Below are 15,374 nucleotides of genomic sequence, written 5' to 3'. Positions count from 1 at the left end.
ATATCATACAGTTATACATCATTATATAGTTTCTCAACAGTGAAATACATAAAGGCTGTATGAAATAAATAGCTTACAAAACGTAAAGGTAAAATAACATTTTATTGATGCCAAAGTGTGGTTACAGCAGTCTGGGTGAAAGAGACAAACCAAATAGTAATAATAAAAACAAACCAAATAGAAACAAATTAACTGAATTATAATTAGTAGCTGAGATGCTTATATACAGTCTCATCCGCATGTCATTCCAAAACGTATGACTTCCTTCCATGGAACATTTTGAAAAATGTCTTCCTTTTTTTTGGTCCATACAATGGAAGTCAATGGTTGCTAAAACTATTTTCTTAACAACATTCTTCAATATATATATATATAGTCAACTTTTGAAGTGGATCAAAAAAGTTCATCAAAGTTGTCCTAATACAAGAACGGGTATTGTTTCATGTATAACTTTGATGAAAGGTTTTGATATATATATATATATATAATTATACTTATTTGGGTGAACTATCCTCTTAAAGTGTGAGTTCGCTCAAAATCTGAGAGCTTTCTGTCCCTCCGTTGACAGCCTATACGCACCAGCTACCACTTTGACACTAAAGTTCATAAAGAGATTGTAAAACTAATCCATATAAATTGAGTGGTTTAATCAAATCTTTTTGAAGAGACGATCACTTTATATGATGAACAGATTTAATTTAGGCGTTTATTCACATATAAAACATTGATCAGCGAACATAAACAGAAGCTCAACCGAAACTGCTTGACGCGCAAGAACAAACCTCTCGCAGAAGCTCAAAAACGTACTGCATAATGATTGTCTCTCTTCAAAAAAATTGTGGACAATACAATAATACAAATGTATATTTATTAGCAGTTTTTCTTATTATGACAAATATATGTTTATTGTGAGAGAGACTATCCCTCGACATTCCCTTCCCATCATGGTCTCTGTCCTCAGACCCCTGGCCTGCCCCTGTCACTGATGACGCGCGCGGCTCATTTCCGGCGACCGCAATCTGTTGTTGAATGTACCGTTCTGTCCAGATTCGGGATGGTACTCGTCAAGCAATAGTGAGTGGCTTTTACAGAATGCATTTACTAGATTCAGTTGCGTTATATCTTGGAGCACTCGCCTGTCTTTTTTAAAGCATATTCCCATATGGCATAATAAATAGTGAATTTTAAGCCCGTGATATGTCGGCGCTAACCGCTTAGCCTGCTTGATACAGCATTACAGTGTGTTTTATGGACGGCGTTCCCACCAGCGCCGCTATTTACAAGTGCATGATAAGATGGGCATTTAATAGTATCGTTTTGAGTTCAGACTCCGTTGGATGTTAAAACACTGGTTTATCGTACAATAATGCGGGGCCAGCTAACGACACGCCCGTTATACAATCGCAGCGCGATGCAGTCTCCATGATATGAGATATTAATAAATGTTCTTATCTTTTAATTCTAACCTCTATTCAATTCTCCTTTCAGCCAGGTGCTGTTGCCATGTTCAGTAGAAGAGGTAAGAGAAAGAGTCATTGCTATTACAATAGCCGGCTGCTCTGTCTTCTGTGATCAGTGGGAATCTGTGCTTCTGTTATTGCTCAAGCAAATATTTAGACAGCTCCCTTCACTTAAATGGAGTCAGCAGGACCTCTTCTCCATTACATTGTTTGTCTCTATTGTGTGGTGAACAGTTGCCATTAGTTATTTATTTATGTAATACCCTCTTACCCCCCTCTCAGTACCAGGTTGGCCAACTGTACTCGGTTGCAGAGGCCAGTAAGAACAACACAGGTGGAGGAGAAGGGATTGAGGTCCTCCGAAATGAACCTTACGAGAAGGATGGCGAGAAGGGCCAGTACACCCACAAGATCTACCACATACACAGGTGAGAGCATGTGTAAAAGCTTTGATCATGTCAACACGACTGTGAGCACAGAATTGTTGTAGGAACCTCTGGCAGGGACTCCCACTCTTAGCAGTCACACTTACTGTTCTAGTTTTTACTTACTATTCTAGTTCAAAAGTTTGTTAGCAGAAAGATTTTTTAAAAATGGTTTTATTCAGCAAAGATGCATTCAATTGATCAAAGGCGACCGTGAGAGCTTTTACTTTGTTACCAACATTTCTGTTTCAAATAAATGCTGTTGTTTTGAACTTTCTATAAATGTTCAATCAATTAATATTTATTTATAGAGCACATTTAAACACAACCCAAGGTTTACCAAAGGGCTTTACATTACAATGAATAAAAGAATCACTATGAATTAAAAGCGAACAAGATAGAGAAATAAAAACAAAATAAAAGGCAATTAACAATATACAAGAGACACCCAAAATAACGTACTTAAAGGGATAGTTCACCCAAAAATGAAAATTGTCATCATTTACTCACCCTCATGTTGTCCCAAACCTGTATGAGTTTTTCTTCTGTTGAACATGAAAGAAGATATTTGTAACGAATGTTGCTAATCAGACAGTTGACGGTAGCCAATAGCCATTGACTTGTATTTGAAGGCTCTGTTTGAAGGGGCGTGTCTGTTGTGAGACTTCAGCTTAAACGCCCACTGCTGTGATTGGCTAACATCTTTGCATATGCAATAGCTAAGTATTACATGTGGAACTCTCTTGAAAACTTTTAGCAAGTTTTTACTATTACAGCTCTCAAGGTTAACTAATCGTGGAAAGTGTTGATTATAGCATTATATTTAGATCTATAGCATTTTATTTAGATTGTGGCATTAAGGTTGCAGTGATGAACATTGTAGCCGATCACAGACATGTTGAGCGCATGAATGCAGTGATCTCGTCATTGCATCTCGATTTCTGCACACTAACAAACGCTTTCATTATAACTAACAGTTTAAACACAATGTAAATAAGAGATTCGTTGACTATAACGGGAGTTTTGGCGAAAGGCCACTGATAAACTCATGCTGTTTGATTGACAGCTCGAGTGATTGTAAAGGGAGCGTTCTTTGATCGCTTTATATATATAATTTAATCACATTTTAAATAAAAAATACCTTTCGTTTTGGCAGATTGGCTTCAATATAAGCTATTTTTAGACTGAGAAAGTTTTGAGCTCTGAAACATGCAGGATGTTTTTATAGTACAATGACATCTTATATGTCAAAAGATCAAGGACATTTTGATTTCTCAGTTCATGACCCATTTAAAATCAATCCTATGCTTGACAGGGAGCCAGTGGAAAAATTCATTAAAAAAATCCTGAAAAATGTTTTCTGAAGAATTTTTTCCACAGAAACTTGAGCAGCAATCAGCAATATTCCTATTAGAATGATTTCTGAAGAATCATGTGAGACAGCTGTTGCCAGCTATGAGGTCACCGAGGTTCGGACCTCTGTATTTTTGTGTATATAATAAAGGTTGTGAAATAATTGCCTAATATAGTATTAACTCTGCTTTAGTGCTGCAAGGATATTGCACACAGCACCAAGATCGTCTCATCTGAGCTGCCTCATTGGTCTGTCACCGCTCGTCTATGTCAAAATATTTGAGATGACCCATCAAATCAAAGTAGGCGGGCTTTATGTTGACATAAGCTGCTGAGCGTGAATTGCAGCGCGACGTTTCAGCTGTTAACTGTCATAAAGTACGAGATGTAAGTAGCTAAACTAAACATTTCATATTTGACAGCTGTTTTAGGATATAAATGCTTAATGACCGACAAAAATAATCAGGCAAACTAATAAACTTTTGTCTAATTTGGCCATTTTGAATTGAAAATACCCCTATATAATTTACGTAGAATTCATGTAATGTAATAATTATAGTAACTGTCAATGTGAGTCGACAAGAAACAAGTACGACAAGAAAACCGTTTTTATCATATTAGGCATAAAATTAATAATGAATGTGTAGGCTACATATTGTGATTGAATTTAATAAACTTAGTTACCTAGCATTCCTAAATTAACTTGCTAAGAAATTGATTCATAAAACATGTTTACTTTCTTCACTGACACAGATGAAAATGAAAAGACTATCAGTCAAAGCTCAGCTTTAGGAGGGGAAGAGACAGGGCAAGATAAGGAGACTGAGAGACTGAGAGAAAAAGAAAGAGTGACGGTGAAGATTGAGCGAGCATGTATTGACAAATAATCTACTGCCCACTGACATAGTTTTAAAGCTATTGTTATCCAATTTTATTAAAATGCACATATGTAGATCAGAGAAATAAAAAAATTCTTGGGGGGAACATTTTTGAAATATTTCACTATATTACTGTTATTGATCAAATAAATGCAGCCTTGGTGAGCATAAAGGCCTTCTTTCAAAAACACTAAGACATTTTTGAACAGTAGTGTATATGGGAGGTTAATACTAGTTGTCACATTTTTTACTTTCTTTCTTGGCTAAAAAACATTTGGACATTTACTAGGGGAAAAAATATACAGTTTATTTTACACGACACTTTCAACTAAAAATTAGGCCTGTCAAATGATCAATCGTGATTAATCACATCCAAAATAAAAGTTTTTTTTACATAATATATGTGGGTGCACTGTGTATAATTATTTTATATATATAAATACACACACATGCTTGTATATATTTAAGAAATATTTTCATGTATATACTGTATATAGATTTATATATAATTTATATTATATACAAATGTAAATATTTTATATATAAATAATATTTTTTTCTTAAATATACATGCATGTGTGTGTATTTATATATATATATATATACAAAATAATTATACACAGTGCACTCACATATATTATGTAAAAAAACTTTTATTTTGGATGTGTTTAATCGTGATTATTCATTTGACAGCTCTACTAAAAATGTAAAACTTTTTATGCGTTTTGTCAGTTTATTTATACGTCAGTGTTTTGGGGGCCTGAAAACTCAAACTTAAAAAAAAAACGGGTTTCAAAATGCACGTTTTTGAAAACAGCACCATTATGGATCTCTGGGTAAACTACAAAAATGTGAATTTGTGAAAATGGTGACGTCACACGCAAATTTATTACGTGTTCTATCTACAGGTGCGTAGTTTTTCTTTACAAAGTGACATCGCTAACTACTGGCCTGGCAGCATAATGCAGCGTTTTTAATCGTTTACGTGGATCCGTGTGAATGGGGATCTTTTTGAAAACGTTGTTGTCTTTACGGCAAACTTTTCGGAAACACAAAGGGAAATTTTTTCTGTTTTTAGTTCATTGTTGTCGTGTAAACGTATCCTTAGTAACGCGGCATTTTGTCACACTACATGGTCAAGGATCCAGTGAAATAGCCTATAATATGATTTCAGCAATATTTAAGCAATAAAACAATCATGAAATGCAAAACAGTTTACGAAACAGCATAAAATTATATCATAAAATCTGGTCTCAAGGTTTTTGAATTGTTCGCTTGTGTATCAAACAAAAATATCATGTTTAAAGGATACATTTCACAAAAATATTCCAACATAGAAAAACACTGCTATAGAAAACAAGCATTTGTGTAATTGAGATGCATTTAGTCTCCCCTAATATTTTGAATATTGATATGTCTTTTACAGCAAGGTTCCCGGTTTTATTCAGATGTTTGCCCCTGAAGGAGCCCTGGTGTTTCATGAGAAGGCCTGGAACGCCTACCCATACTGTCGCACTAGTTAGTAAACACTAATTACTTGTGCATGTGTGAATAAGTGATTAAATACAAATGGGATTGTATGATTTAACCCTTTTTTGCTTTTGCATTTAATGCATTGAGTGATGAAAATGACTGATCTATACAAAAAAATCTGTTCTTTTCTTTCCCAAAACTGAATCGATTATGGAAAACTGCAGTTGTTACAGTAAGTGTATTTTTGAGATCATCACTGCTTACAGGTCGTCCTTGCTCAATCATAGTTTAGTCATCATGTCTCGCTGTTGATTATACAAACTCTGTGTATGAAATAAAAAAGGATTCCATTTGTGATGCTCTCTTGTGGTTTTTCCTTTTCAGAATGAGTACATGAAAGATGATTTCTTCATTAAGATTGAAACCTGGCATAAACCAGACATAGGAACAACTGAGAATGTGAGTGTTTGTCTACAGTTCATCTGTGCCTTTTCGAGGTGCCCAATAATTGTGCTGCAGGTGGAGTCTTTCAACCAGAGCGTCTCCCCCCAGTTTATTGGTCTGGGTGCAATGCAGCGTAATCAGTTAATTATAATTAATAAAAACCTGCTGTTGTGATGGATGAACTTGCGCCTCAATCAGATTTGTTTATTAAATAACATGTAGATTTTGATAAGACTTTCCGGTGTAATGGGCGTCACCAGCTTTATTACTTTTAGCCACTGTCGCTATGGTTAGAGACATTATTCAGGGCTTGACTTTAGTTATTTGTTCATACAAACTGAACCCCACTGAAACTATGTCTTCATTCTAATGTTTCAATCTTCCACTTATGCAGCCTCATGGTCTTCCTCCTGAGGAATGGGAGGACATTGAGATTGTGCCGATCGATATAGCTGATCGCTCTCAGGTGGATGATGTGGTGAGTTGAATTAGAAAAATGCATTTCTGTCTTTGTGTGAAATTGTCTAGCATTTGTATTAATGATATACAGTCAGTGTTAAACTTATTCTACCTCATTTTGTGCTTAAAATTCGGCAGTACCTTATAAGCTCAGAATCATCTGTTGATCTGCTGTTTTGCTTTAATATTTGTCCTCTTCTTTCCTCATACACTCCCATTGCTTTATGCCTCCATCATGGTTTCATTCATCACTCAGGACTACAAACCAGAAGAGGACCCCGCCGTCTACCACTCGGAGAAAACTGGGAGAGGACCTTTAGGACCTGAATGGAAGGTACACACACACACACACACACACACATACATATTAGGGGTACACTCATGTCACGTTTAAATAAATCGCTATACTGAGCTCACGATACGATACTACCGCAATATTTTAAGCCAAAATAAAGAAGAGTTTTTTATTATTATTACTTCTTTATTATTAAAATAATATTATTATTTTATTAATAATATATTTTTTTATTATTAGAACCCACAAATATTGCATTATTATACATTATATTCATTATATGTCACTGAAAACTCCGTAAACTTTAAAATTTTCTTTCCTTTTTTAGTGGTTTTTATCACTACATTTTTATTGTTATTAATACACAGTCTTAAAGTGTAAATTCACCCAAAAATGAAGTTTCTGTCATTAATTACTCACCCTCTTGTTGTTCCAAACCCGTAAGACCTTCGTTCATCTTCAGAACACAAATGAAGGTATTTTTGATGAAATCCGAGAGCTTTCTGAAGCAGCCATAGACTGCAACATCATTGCAACTTTCAAGGACCAGAAAGGTAGGAAAGACAGTTAAAATAGTCCATGTGACTCTAGTGGTTCAACCGTAATGTTAAGCAACGAGTTTCGACTTCCTGACGTGGAACCCAGAAGCGCTGCACTGTTTACCACGTGATCAGCTGGTTCAGAAAACTCTTCTGAGATGGAAAAGATTTAATCAAAAATATCTTCATTTGTGTTCCAAAGATGAACGAAGGTCTTATGGGTTTGGAACAACATGGGGGTGAGTTTTTTTAAATCAACATTTTTCTCACTTTGTCTGCCATTCTGGTTTTTTTTTTTTTTTTTTTTTTTTTTAGAGAACAAAGCTAATGTTGCCTCTGTCATAGAAATTTGAGTTCACAGTCTTTTATGCACAGTTTCTGTTTACATTAATTTAAAAGCAATATTTTATTGTACTATCCAAAAGAGTGATTATCTACAATATCTGTTCCTAATGCATCCATCTCTCCGTCTCTTCCAGAAAGAGCTTCATAATGGTAACTGTCCCTATATGACCGCGTATAAGCTGGTGACGGTTCATTTTCGCTGGTGGGGTCTGCAGGGACGTGTGGAGAACTTCATTCATAAGGTGATCCATTAGCACTGTTATATAGTTCCTCATTACCTACACAGAGGCTCAACTTACACTCATACTCTATTAAAAATATCCCTCTGCTTTATCTTTCTGGGGTCTGTGTACTAACATTTGTACTTCGCAATTCTGTAACGCTGCTTAGTGAATAGATTAAATGTAAATGTATTCTGGTTTGATGTATTTCGTTACATGAAGATTTGACCACTGCTGTCAGGTGTTGATAAGTCTTTGTTGTACTTGCAGTAACATCAACCTCATCTCTCTCTGTCTGAGTAGCAGGAGAAAAGGCTCTTCACTAATTTCCACCGGCAGCTCTTTTGTTGGCTGGACCGCTGGGTGGACCTCACTATGGATGACATTCGTAGGATGGAGGAAGAGACGCAGAGGGAGCTGGACCAGGTATGTGTTTCTGTAGAAACCATGCAACGCAGTTCTGCCTACAGCAACCGAATGCTTGCAGGACTCTGATTTGTTGAGATGATTATGGAGAATTTCACTAATATTACTATATTAGCAGATATAGTCTTATTAGTTTTGTGACATAAAGCTAGACTTGCACTATTGCGGAAAAGGTTTGGGGTTGGTTAGATTTTTTTTATGTGTTTGAAAAAAAAAAGTATCTTCTGCTCACTAAGGCTGCATTGTTTTCTATTTGAATATATTTAAAAATGTAATTTATTCCTGTGATGTCAGAGCTGAATTTTCAGCATCATTACTCCAGTCTTCAGTGTCACATGATCCTTCAGAAATCATTCTAATATGCTGATTTGATGCTCAAGAAACATAGGTAACCGTTAACACTTTACAATAAGGTTTCATTATTTAACATCAAATAACTATATTAGTTAACATGAACAAACAATGAAAAATGCTTTTGAAGAATGCATTATTCTTAATTCGTGTTCATTTATTTTTGTATTACTTTTTACAAGTTTAAAGTTGTATTTGTTAATATTAATCAATAGACCTGAGCTAACATGAACTAACAAAGAACAGTTGTATTTTTATTAACTAATGTTAACAAAGATTAATAAATGCTTTACAAATATATTGCTCATTGTAAGTTAATGTTAGTTAATGCATTTACTAATATTAACTAATTAAATGTTACGGAAACCTTTCTTCTTTTTATCAGTGTTGAAAACAGGTGTGCTTAATAAATAATTATTTTTGTGGAAACTGATACATTTTTAGGATTCTTTAATGAACAGAAAGTTCAAAGGAACAGCTTTCATTTGAAATAGATTTTTTTTTTGTTAAATGATAAATGTCTCTACGGTCTATGCTGAATAAAAGTATTCATTTCTTTCATAAAAAAACCTTACTGACCCCCAAATTTTGAATGGAAGTGTTCTTCTATGTGTCGTTGTTATTAAAAATCTGTTTATTTTAATTTTCAGATGCGTAGCCAAGGGTCTGTGCGAGGGATGAAAGCTGGCGAGGACTAGGGAGCGTCTAAAGAATAGAAGAAACAAAATAGGGGCTACTTTTTATTTGACCTCCTCCAGTCCTCATGGCCAATCACAACGTGCCGCATAATGAAGCCCTTCCAAACAGGAAACTGTCATCCCTTACCCAGGACGTGTCCATTACCATGAGTGTGAATGCGTTTGTGCGAATGAGCAGAGTATGCATGTGTATCAGTGGTTTGTGCAGTCTGACTTTAAACCTCATCATTTGCTGCCAAATTCTTTTGGATTCACTGTTAAGTGATACCGGCATTTCTTTTTATAATTAAGTATTATAACTGTTTAATGGTTTTTGGTTCATTTTGCAACCATCAGCTTTTTACTGAGTGCGCCAGTGGAGTAACGAATCCCAAGCCCGTTTCGCCAAGAGACTGGGGAAACATTTCACTACATGTATTTTGACCATAAATAAATGACTAAGTAATTTACTTCTTAATTCTGTTAAATCTGTCATGTTGTTCAGGAAATCTCGGTGGGAACTTGTATATGCCTCAAGAGGTAGGATCATTGATGTCGGATTGAAGAAACTGAGATGAAAGGAAAACGCTTTTCTGGTTTAGTTATGGTGGTGTTTTGCTTTGGTTCAGTTCTGCACCGATTGCAGTGTGGATGTCGAGAGCAGTGAACTGATACGGTTTCATTTTTAAACTGAGTGTAAGAGCCTTGAAACCCCTCCCACATTTGACTGACATACTGCAGGCCACGCCCCTCTGTTCGGGTGTGGATGGTCTGAATTTTTGGAAAATAAAGTTTAATTTACAATACTGTAACAAGAAATAAAAGAAAAGATAACCATGAGCTGTCTGCATCGTTTGATCTTTTGCGCTGTTATTTTTAGTTTATATAAAGGTTCCTTTTAAATTACAAGCTCTGTTATTTCTTTGTGTTCAGAGTAACATAAAATTCATGTACGAAGCACGATTAATATCTTAATTGAAATGACTTGTTTTTATTATGCCTCTGTTTTTCTTAATTTTTTATGAAATGGAATGGAAATTGTTTTATTTGAAACAGGGACAATGCACAAATAAACATTAAACTTGTTAAACAAAATAATATGTCTTGGGCCAGGTTATAGCAACAATTGCTAATTTCCACCTGTAGTCCCATGGGCAGGTATGACAAATTTAAAAAAAATAACTTTTAAAATAGAAATTTCACAGGATTATGGATAAAATTATGTCCATCGTAATTACAAACAAACATATTAGCAAAACAGAAACAGGGAGGCCATCAGCCCATTTACTCTCACCCCTCCCCAGCAAACACACTTAAACAATTTAGCAGCATCTTAAGCACAATCCAACTCTAGACACTCATTCATACACAACGCACAGATACATTATCTTAAAGCTGTGTGCAAACTTGCTTACTTGGCAACCAGCTCTTTGTTAGGCATGAGAAAGTGTGAAAATCTGTACATAAGATTTGTTCAGTGGGAAGGGTATTCCACTGTCTCATGAGGAGGAACAACTCCCAAATTGGGTTTTACGTTGTGGGAGGCTACACTCCCCTGTAAGGCCGTCTAATTCGATCCAATGGCGGTATCGATTAGAGGTGAAGGTCTCACGCGTGTTCCGTCATGGCAAAGAGATTTTCAATTAAATGCAATACATTTTATCTTATGTATTAACTCGTTTCATCTGACTCCATAAAATGAAAAAGTTTTTCAATGATATCTGTGCATCATTAAATAAACGTTAATGTTTGACTATTCCTTTTAACTCCAATGAAAATAAAGTCAAAGTCTGTTAGAATAATCAAATATAACAATTTAATATGTCAGGTAAAAGTATTATGCAAATTTCATAATCAGTTCAAAGATCATCAATACAAAACATCAAATGCTTTAGGATAAGAGAAATAGATGCAAACCCAACATTTAAGAACTACATGAGCTAACCTCACGGGCTGATCTGAGATACAGAAAGAGCCACGATTCCTTGCTGCATTCCATTAAATAGCCAGAACTTCTTTTCAATGGTAATTTGCATTCAGGTTACACCTTATTTTGGGGGTAGGGGAGAAAGGCCATTTGCATAGAGTCCACCTTCCTTTGTGTGTCAGTTTCTCTAAACTTCTAAAAAACCTTATTTCCTTTTGTTTTATACTTTGGGAATGAGACATTTGTACCACTCATTCTTGAGACATTTCAAATGATACCAAACATAATACTCAATGATAATCATTCACATCAAACCATACATATATTCTTATGTGAGTTTCAGGTGATCTGCATGAAGGGGAAGGAGTGGGGGATGAGGAGAAGAAATGTAGATTAGGATGATTCAGAGGTGAGACCTCTAGTCTCGGATGGGGCCTTCACAAGAGTGAGCCCAAATGCTACTATGCAGTGGGTTCTTTGTCTTCTCAAGAAGTGGTCGTTCCCTATAACCAGTTTTCCAGTCTTACACCCCCTTGTGACATTTAACATGGAATTGTGTGTGTGAGGGAAAAGGCCAGGATTTGTAAGCTCAGACACCACAGAAGAGCATGCAGGCTTATTTATATGCTAGATCATCTACCAGTGAGAAGTTTTTAGACCATTCCACACAAATAGAGCTTGATAGACTCCTGTGACAGCACATTATGTAACTAAAGCCTATGAATGTATTCTACAAAGGGAGTTCACCCCAAAAAATTAAATTCAGATTTTTTAAAATTAAAATCTACTCTCCTTCAAGTTCCAAACTGGTATGAGTTTCTTTTTTCTGTTGAACACAAAAGAAGATATTTTGAAGAATGTTGGTAACCAAACAGTTGATGGACCCCATTGATATTTTTTTTGGAAGTCAACGGGGCCCATCAACTGTTTGGTTACCGACATTTTTCAAAATATCTTCTGTGTTCAGCAGAAGACTATCACTTAAAGTCCTATTCGATTCATTAATTTGCTCGTAACCCCATCATTAAATGTAAAATCTCTTTCTCAATATGGTGACGCAGCACAGGAGAGGACTAGGGAGAGACAAAAGAATACAAGAAAATAGGGGCTATAACAGATTTAGCATAATGTAATAATGTTTGTCAATAGACTATTTTATGCAATGGAAATCAAGTGTTTTATGTCCAAGTGTGCCTTAGCTGGCACAAAAAAAGAAAAGAAAAACAAGGTGGAAATTCCTGGGTCAGACAACAGACGAATTCTGATATTTGGGATTGTTTTTAAATGCAATCACATACCTGTGTGTGTGCTGGTAAAACTACAAAGCATTTCCGTGAAAATTTGGTGAGGGAATTTGTCATTTGATGCATTTTAATTCGGGAAGAATGGCGAGAGCAAAGAGGAGAGGTATTTTAGGAAAAAAACTGTGAGACTAAAGTCTTCCCACATTGCACATGCCATGAGTTCAACATGTCAAGAGACAAAGCAGAACACACAACCTGTTATATCATCATGATTTTAAGCGTTTTAAGAATGGAAAACATCCTGCTTTAAATAGGCTACCTAAATACTAGATTAAATGCAGACGAAAAAGGGAAGACAGAAGGAGAGTCTGGTGGATGAGTGAGGGATTATGAAGCATCAGAGAAAAGAAAATGCCTATATAGTGGATTAAATAATAAAAAATAAATTAATAAAAAACAGGTCAGCATTACATAATTTATATTCATGGATTTCCCCACAGGCATGTTCTGACTATTATGTCTATCATTTCTTCTGCACCAGTCATGCAGGCCATAACGTTCATCATCATTTTAGTCTATATTTGATATGTCATCTATGAAATGACTTGCTCTGAAATCGTACATGTTATAGTTTTACGTCCTGTTTCTTAAAGACAACACCTTGGACTTTTCAGTGATTTTTTTCTTTACACATTGAATAAGTGTACGCAACATAATTGTTATTTTCCTTTATTTTTTTTAACAACGGACCTGAGGCACAATGTTAAATAAAACACACAAAATATTAAAATAAAATATTACAAATAAACCAAAAATTGGAATGAGTTCCAAAAGTCTGAGACTACTACTGAAAATGCTTATATTACATTTATATACTTTTATTATTTTATGCAATATTATTGCATTATTATTTATGCATTATTTTGCAATGTAATTTTTCACTACACATTTTATTAAATTAAATTAAACTCCACATCAAATGATACAAATGTATGTTTATACTTATTTGATTAGTGATCTTGAAATAGTGTCATCAAATCTTTATCATGGGTATTATACCACACCCATATAATCCTAATCCATATAAATACCCTATTCATAAACATTTAAATAATCACATCAATGGAATGAAGCCTAAGCTATATGAAATACTAGGAACCCTGGAACAAACGTACCGGTCATGATGCAATGATGTTTATGCATGTCTCCCAGTTGCTGCATAGGATTTCAATAGAAACAGATTGGTGACAGACCGGATGTCATTAATGGTTTAGCGAGGTTATTCAGCACATCTGGCATAGAGGTTTATGAGCTGCTGCCTGTCTATGAGGAACAAAAGATGAGGTTAATTACAGGTCAGGAGATAACTGTTGTTCACTGTATTAAAAGAGTGCAAGGTTTTGGATAGTTGAAATGTATAGTCTTTTTATTTTTTTGTAAGAATGCTGACTGCACAGAGGTTCATCGTGGAACAGATGTTTCTGAGCAGGTTTAGCAGACCAGCCAGAGAAGTGTGAGCTGAGCAGATGTGCCATGAAGTTCGTGGAAAAGCGTGATCAGGAGGCTAAAGGGATTACTGGACTGCATGCAGGATTTGATTATATTAAATATATTATGTTTCCTGACGGTCTCTACTTTTAATGCCATTTTCAGGCCAAAGTGCAACATACAAGCCATAAATGTGAGATTATCGGTCTAATGCAGAACATTACACAAGCACACACACATTCCCCAGGTAAACGTTGCACACATGCATGGCCGTCCACGTGATTTAAAAGAAAACAGGACTCATCGATGCATGCAACCTTCTTCCACTCAAGCTCCAGTTCCGACACTCATGTTCCCAGGCTCTTTCGACGGTGGACAGGGGTCATCATAGGCACTTTGATTGGTACCTGGCTACATGTACTAGTGTGTTGCACTGTGTGTTGTGATACATTCCTCCCATAACCATCATTCAAATTTTGTGACTTGTGCCACAGTAGACCTTCTGTTGGCTCGGACCAGACTGGATAGCCTTCACTGGCCTCGTGCATTAATGAGCTTTGGGCGCCCAACACTGTGTCGCCGACTTACCGGTTTGTAATAACTGTAAAAATCCAGTGAGATTTTCGTATGCTCATGGAGTCTGACAACAGCCGGTGTTCCACACAGAGATCTGATCTCACCATCATCGAGTCCATCTGGGATTACATGAGGAAACTGAGGCAGACTAAATCCAGAAGAATTGTGGCAACGTCTCCAAGACGCTTGAAGAAACTGACCTGCAAAGCTACCTGAAAAAAACTGTGAGCAAGTGTCCCTAGGACAAAAGCTGTTTTAAACGCAAAGGGGGGTCACACCAAATATTGTTTTGATTGAAAATTAAATCAATTTATGACATTATTTTAGAAAGCATCCTTACTTTAAAGCAGTGGTTCTCAACTCCAGTCCTCGGGACCCGCTGCTCTGCACATTTTGTATGTCTCTCTTATCTGACACACTCAGTTCAGTTCATAGAGTCTATCCTAACGAGCTGAGGATCTGAATCAGGTGTGTTAAATAAGGGAGAGCAGAGCAGTGGGTCCCGAGGACTGGGGTTGAGAAACACTGCTTTAAAGCATTTTTACACAAGTGCCTAAAACATTTCACAGTACTGTAGCTTTACTGGTATGTGTCTTCAAGCGACGTTGCCACAGTTCTTCTGGCAGATGCAGAGCTGCAGCAGGATTGCCAAATGACTAAAGAAATGTTCTCAGCAAGATGGGATAAAACTGTATATTTCTTGTCTATTACCACCCACTGCTACTTAAACCAACAACGGAAATAAGTGCAGTTATTGCAATAGGTAAAACATTAATGTTAATACTATAGTTAG

The 15,374-nt window shown here is 35.9% G+C and overlaps 1 protein-coding gene across 1 annotated transcript; it reads left to right on the top strand.

Moving 5' to 3' along the window:
* Nucleotides 1-970: 970 nt before the first annotated feature.
* pitpnbl (phosphatidylinositol transfer protein, beta, like) lies at nt 971-9,816 on the top strand. The gene is made up of 11 exons (XM_056239781.1): nt 971-1,074; nt 1,489-1,519; nt 1,743-1,888; nt 5,543-5,634; nt 5,814-5,821; nt 5,974-6,048; nt 6,428-6,511; nt 6,749-6,826; nt 7,806-7,913; nt 8,196-8,318; nt 9,320-9,816. The coding sequence occupies exons 1-11, from the start codon at nt 986-988 to the stop codon at nt 9,365-9,367; spliced, it is 882 nt and encodes a 293-aa protein (XP_056095756.1). The 5' UTR covers nt 971-985; the 3' UTR covers nt 9,368-9,816.
* Nucleotides 9,817-15,374: the final 5,558 nt, after the last annotated feature.

The sequence above is a fragment of the Rhinichthys klamathensis genome, unplaced genomic scaffold (assembly GCF_029890125.1).
Source record: "Rhinichthys klamathensis goyatoka isolate OS25496 unplaced genomic scaffold, OSU_Roscu_1.1 h1tg000571l_1, whole genome shotgun sequence".
NCBI lineage: Eukaryota > Metazoa > Chordata > Actinopteri > Cypriniformes > Leuciscidae > Rhinichthys > Rhinichthys klamathensis.
The sequence above is the reverse complement of the archived record's forward strand: the minus strand, read 5'-3'. Positions and strand labels throughout refer to the sequence as shown.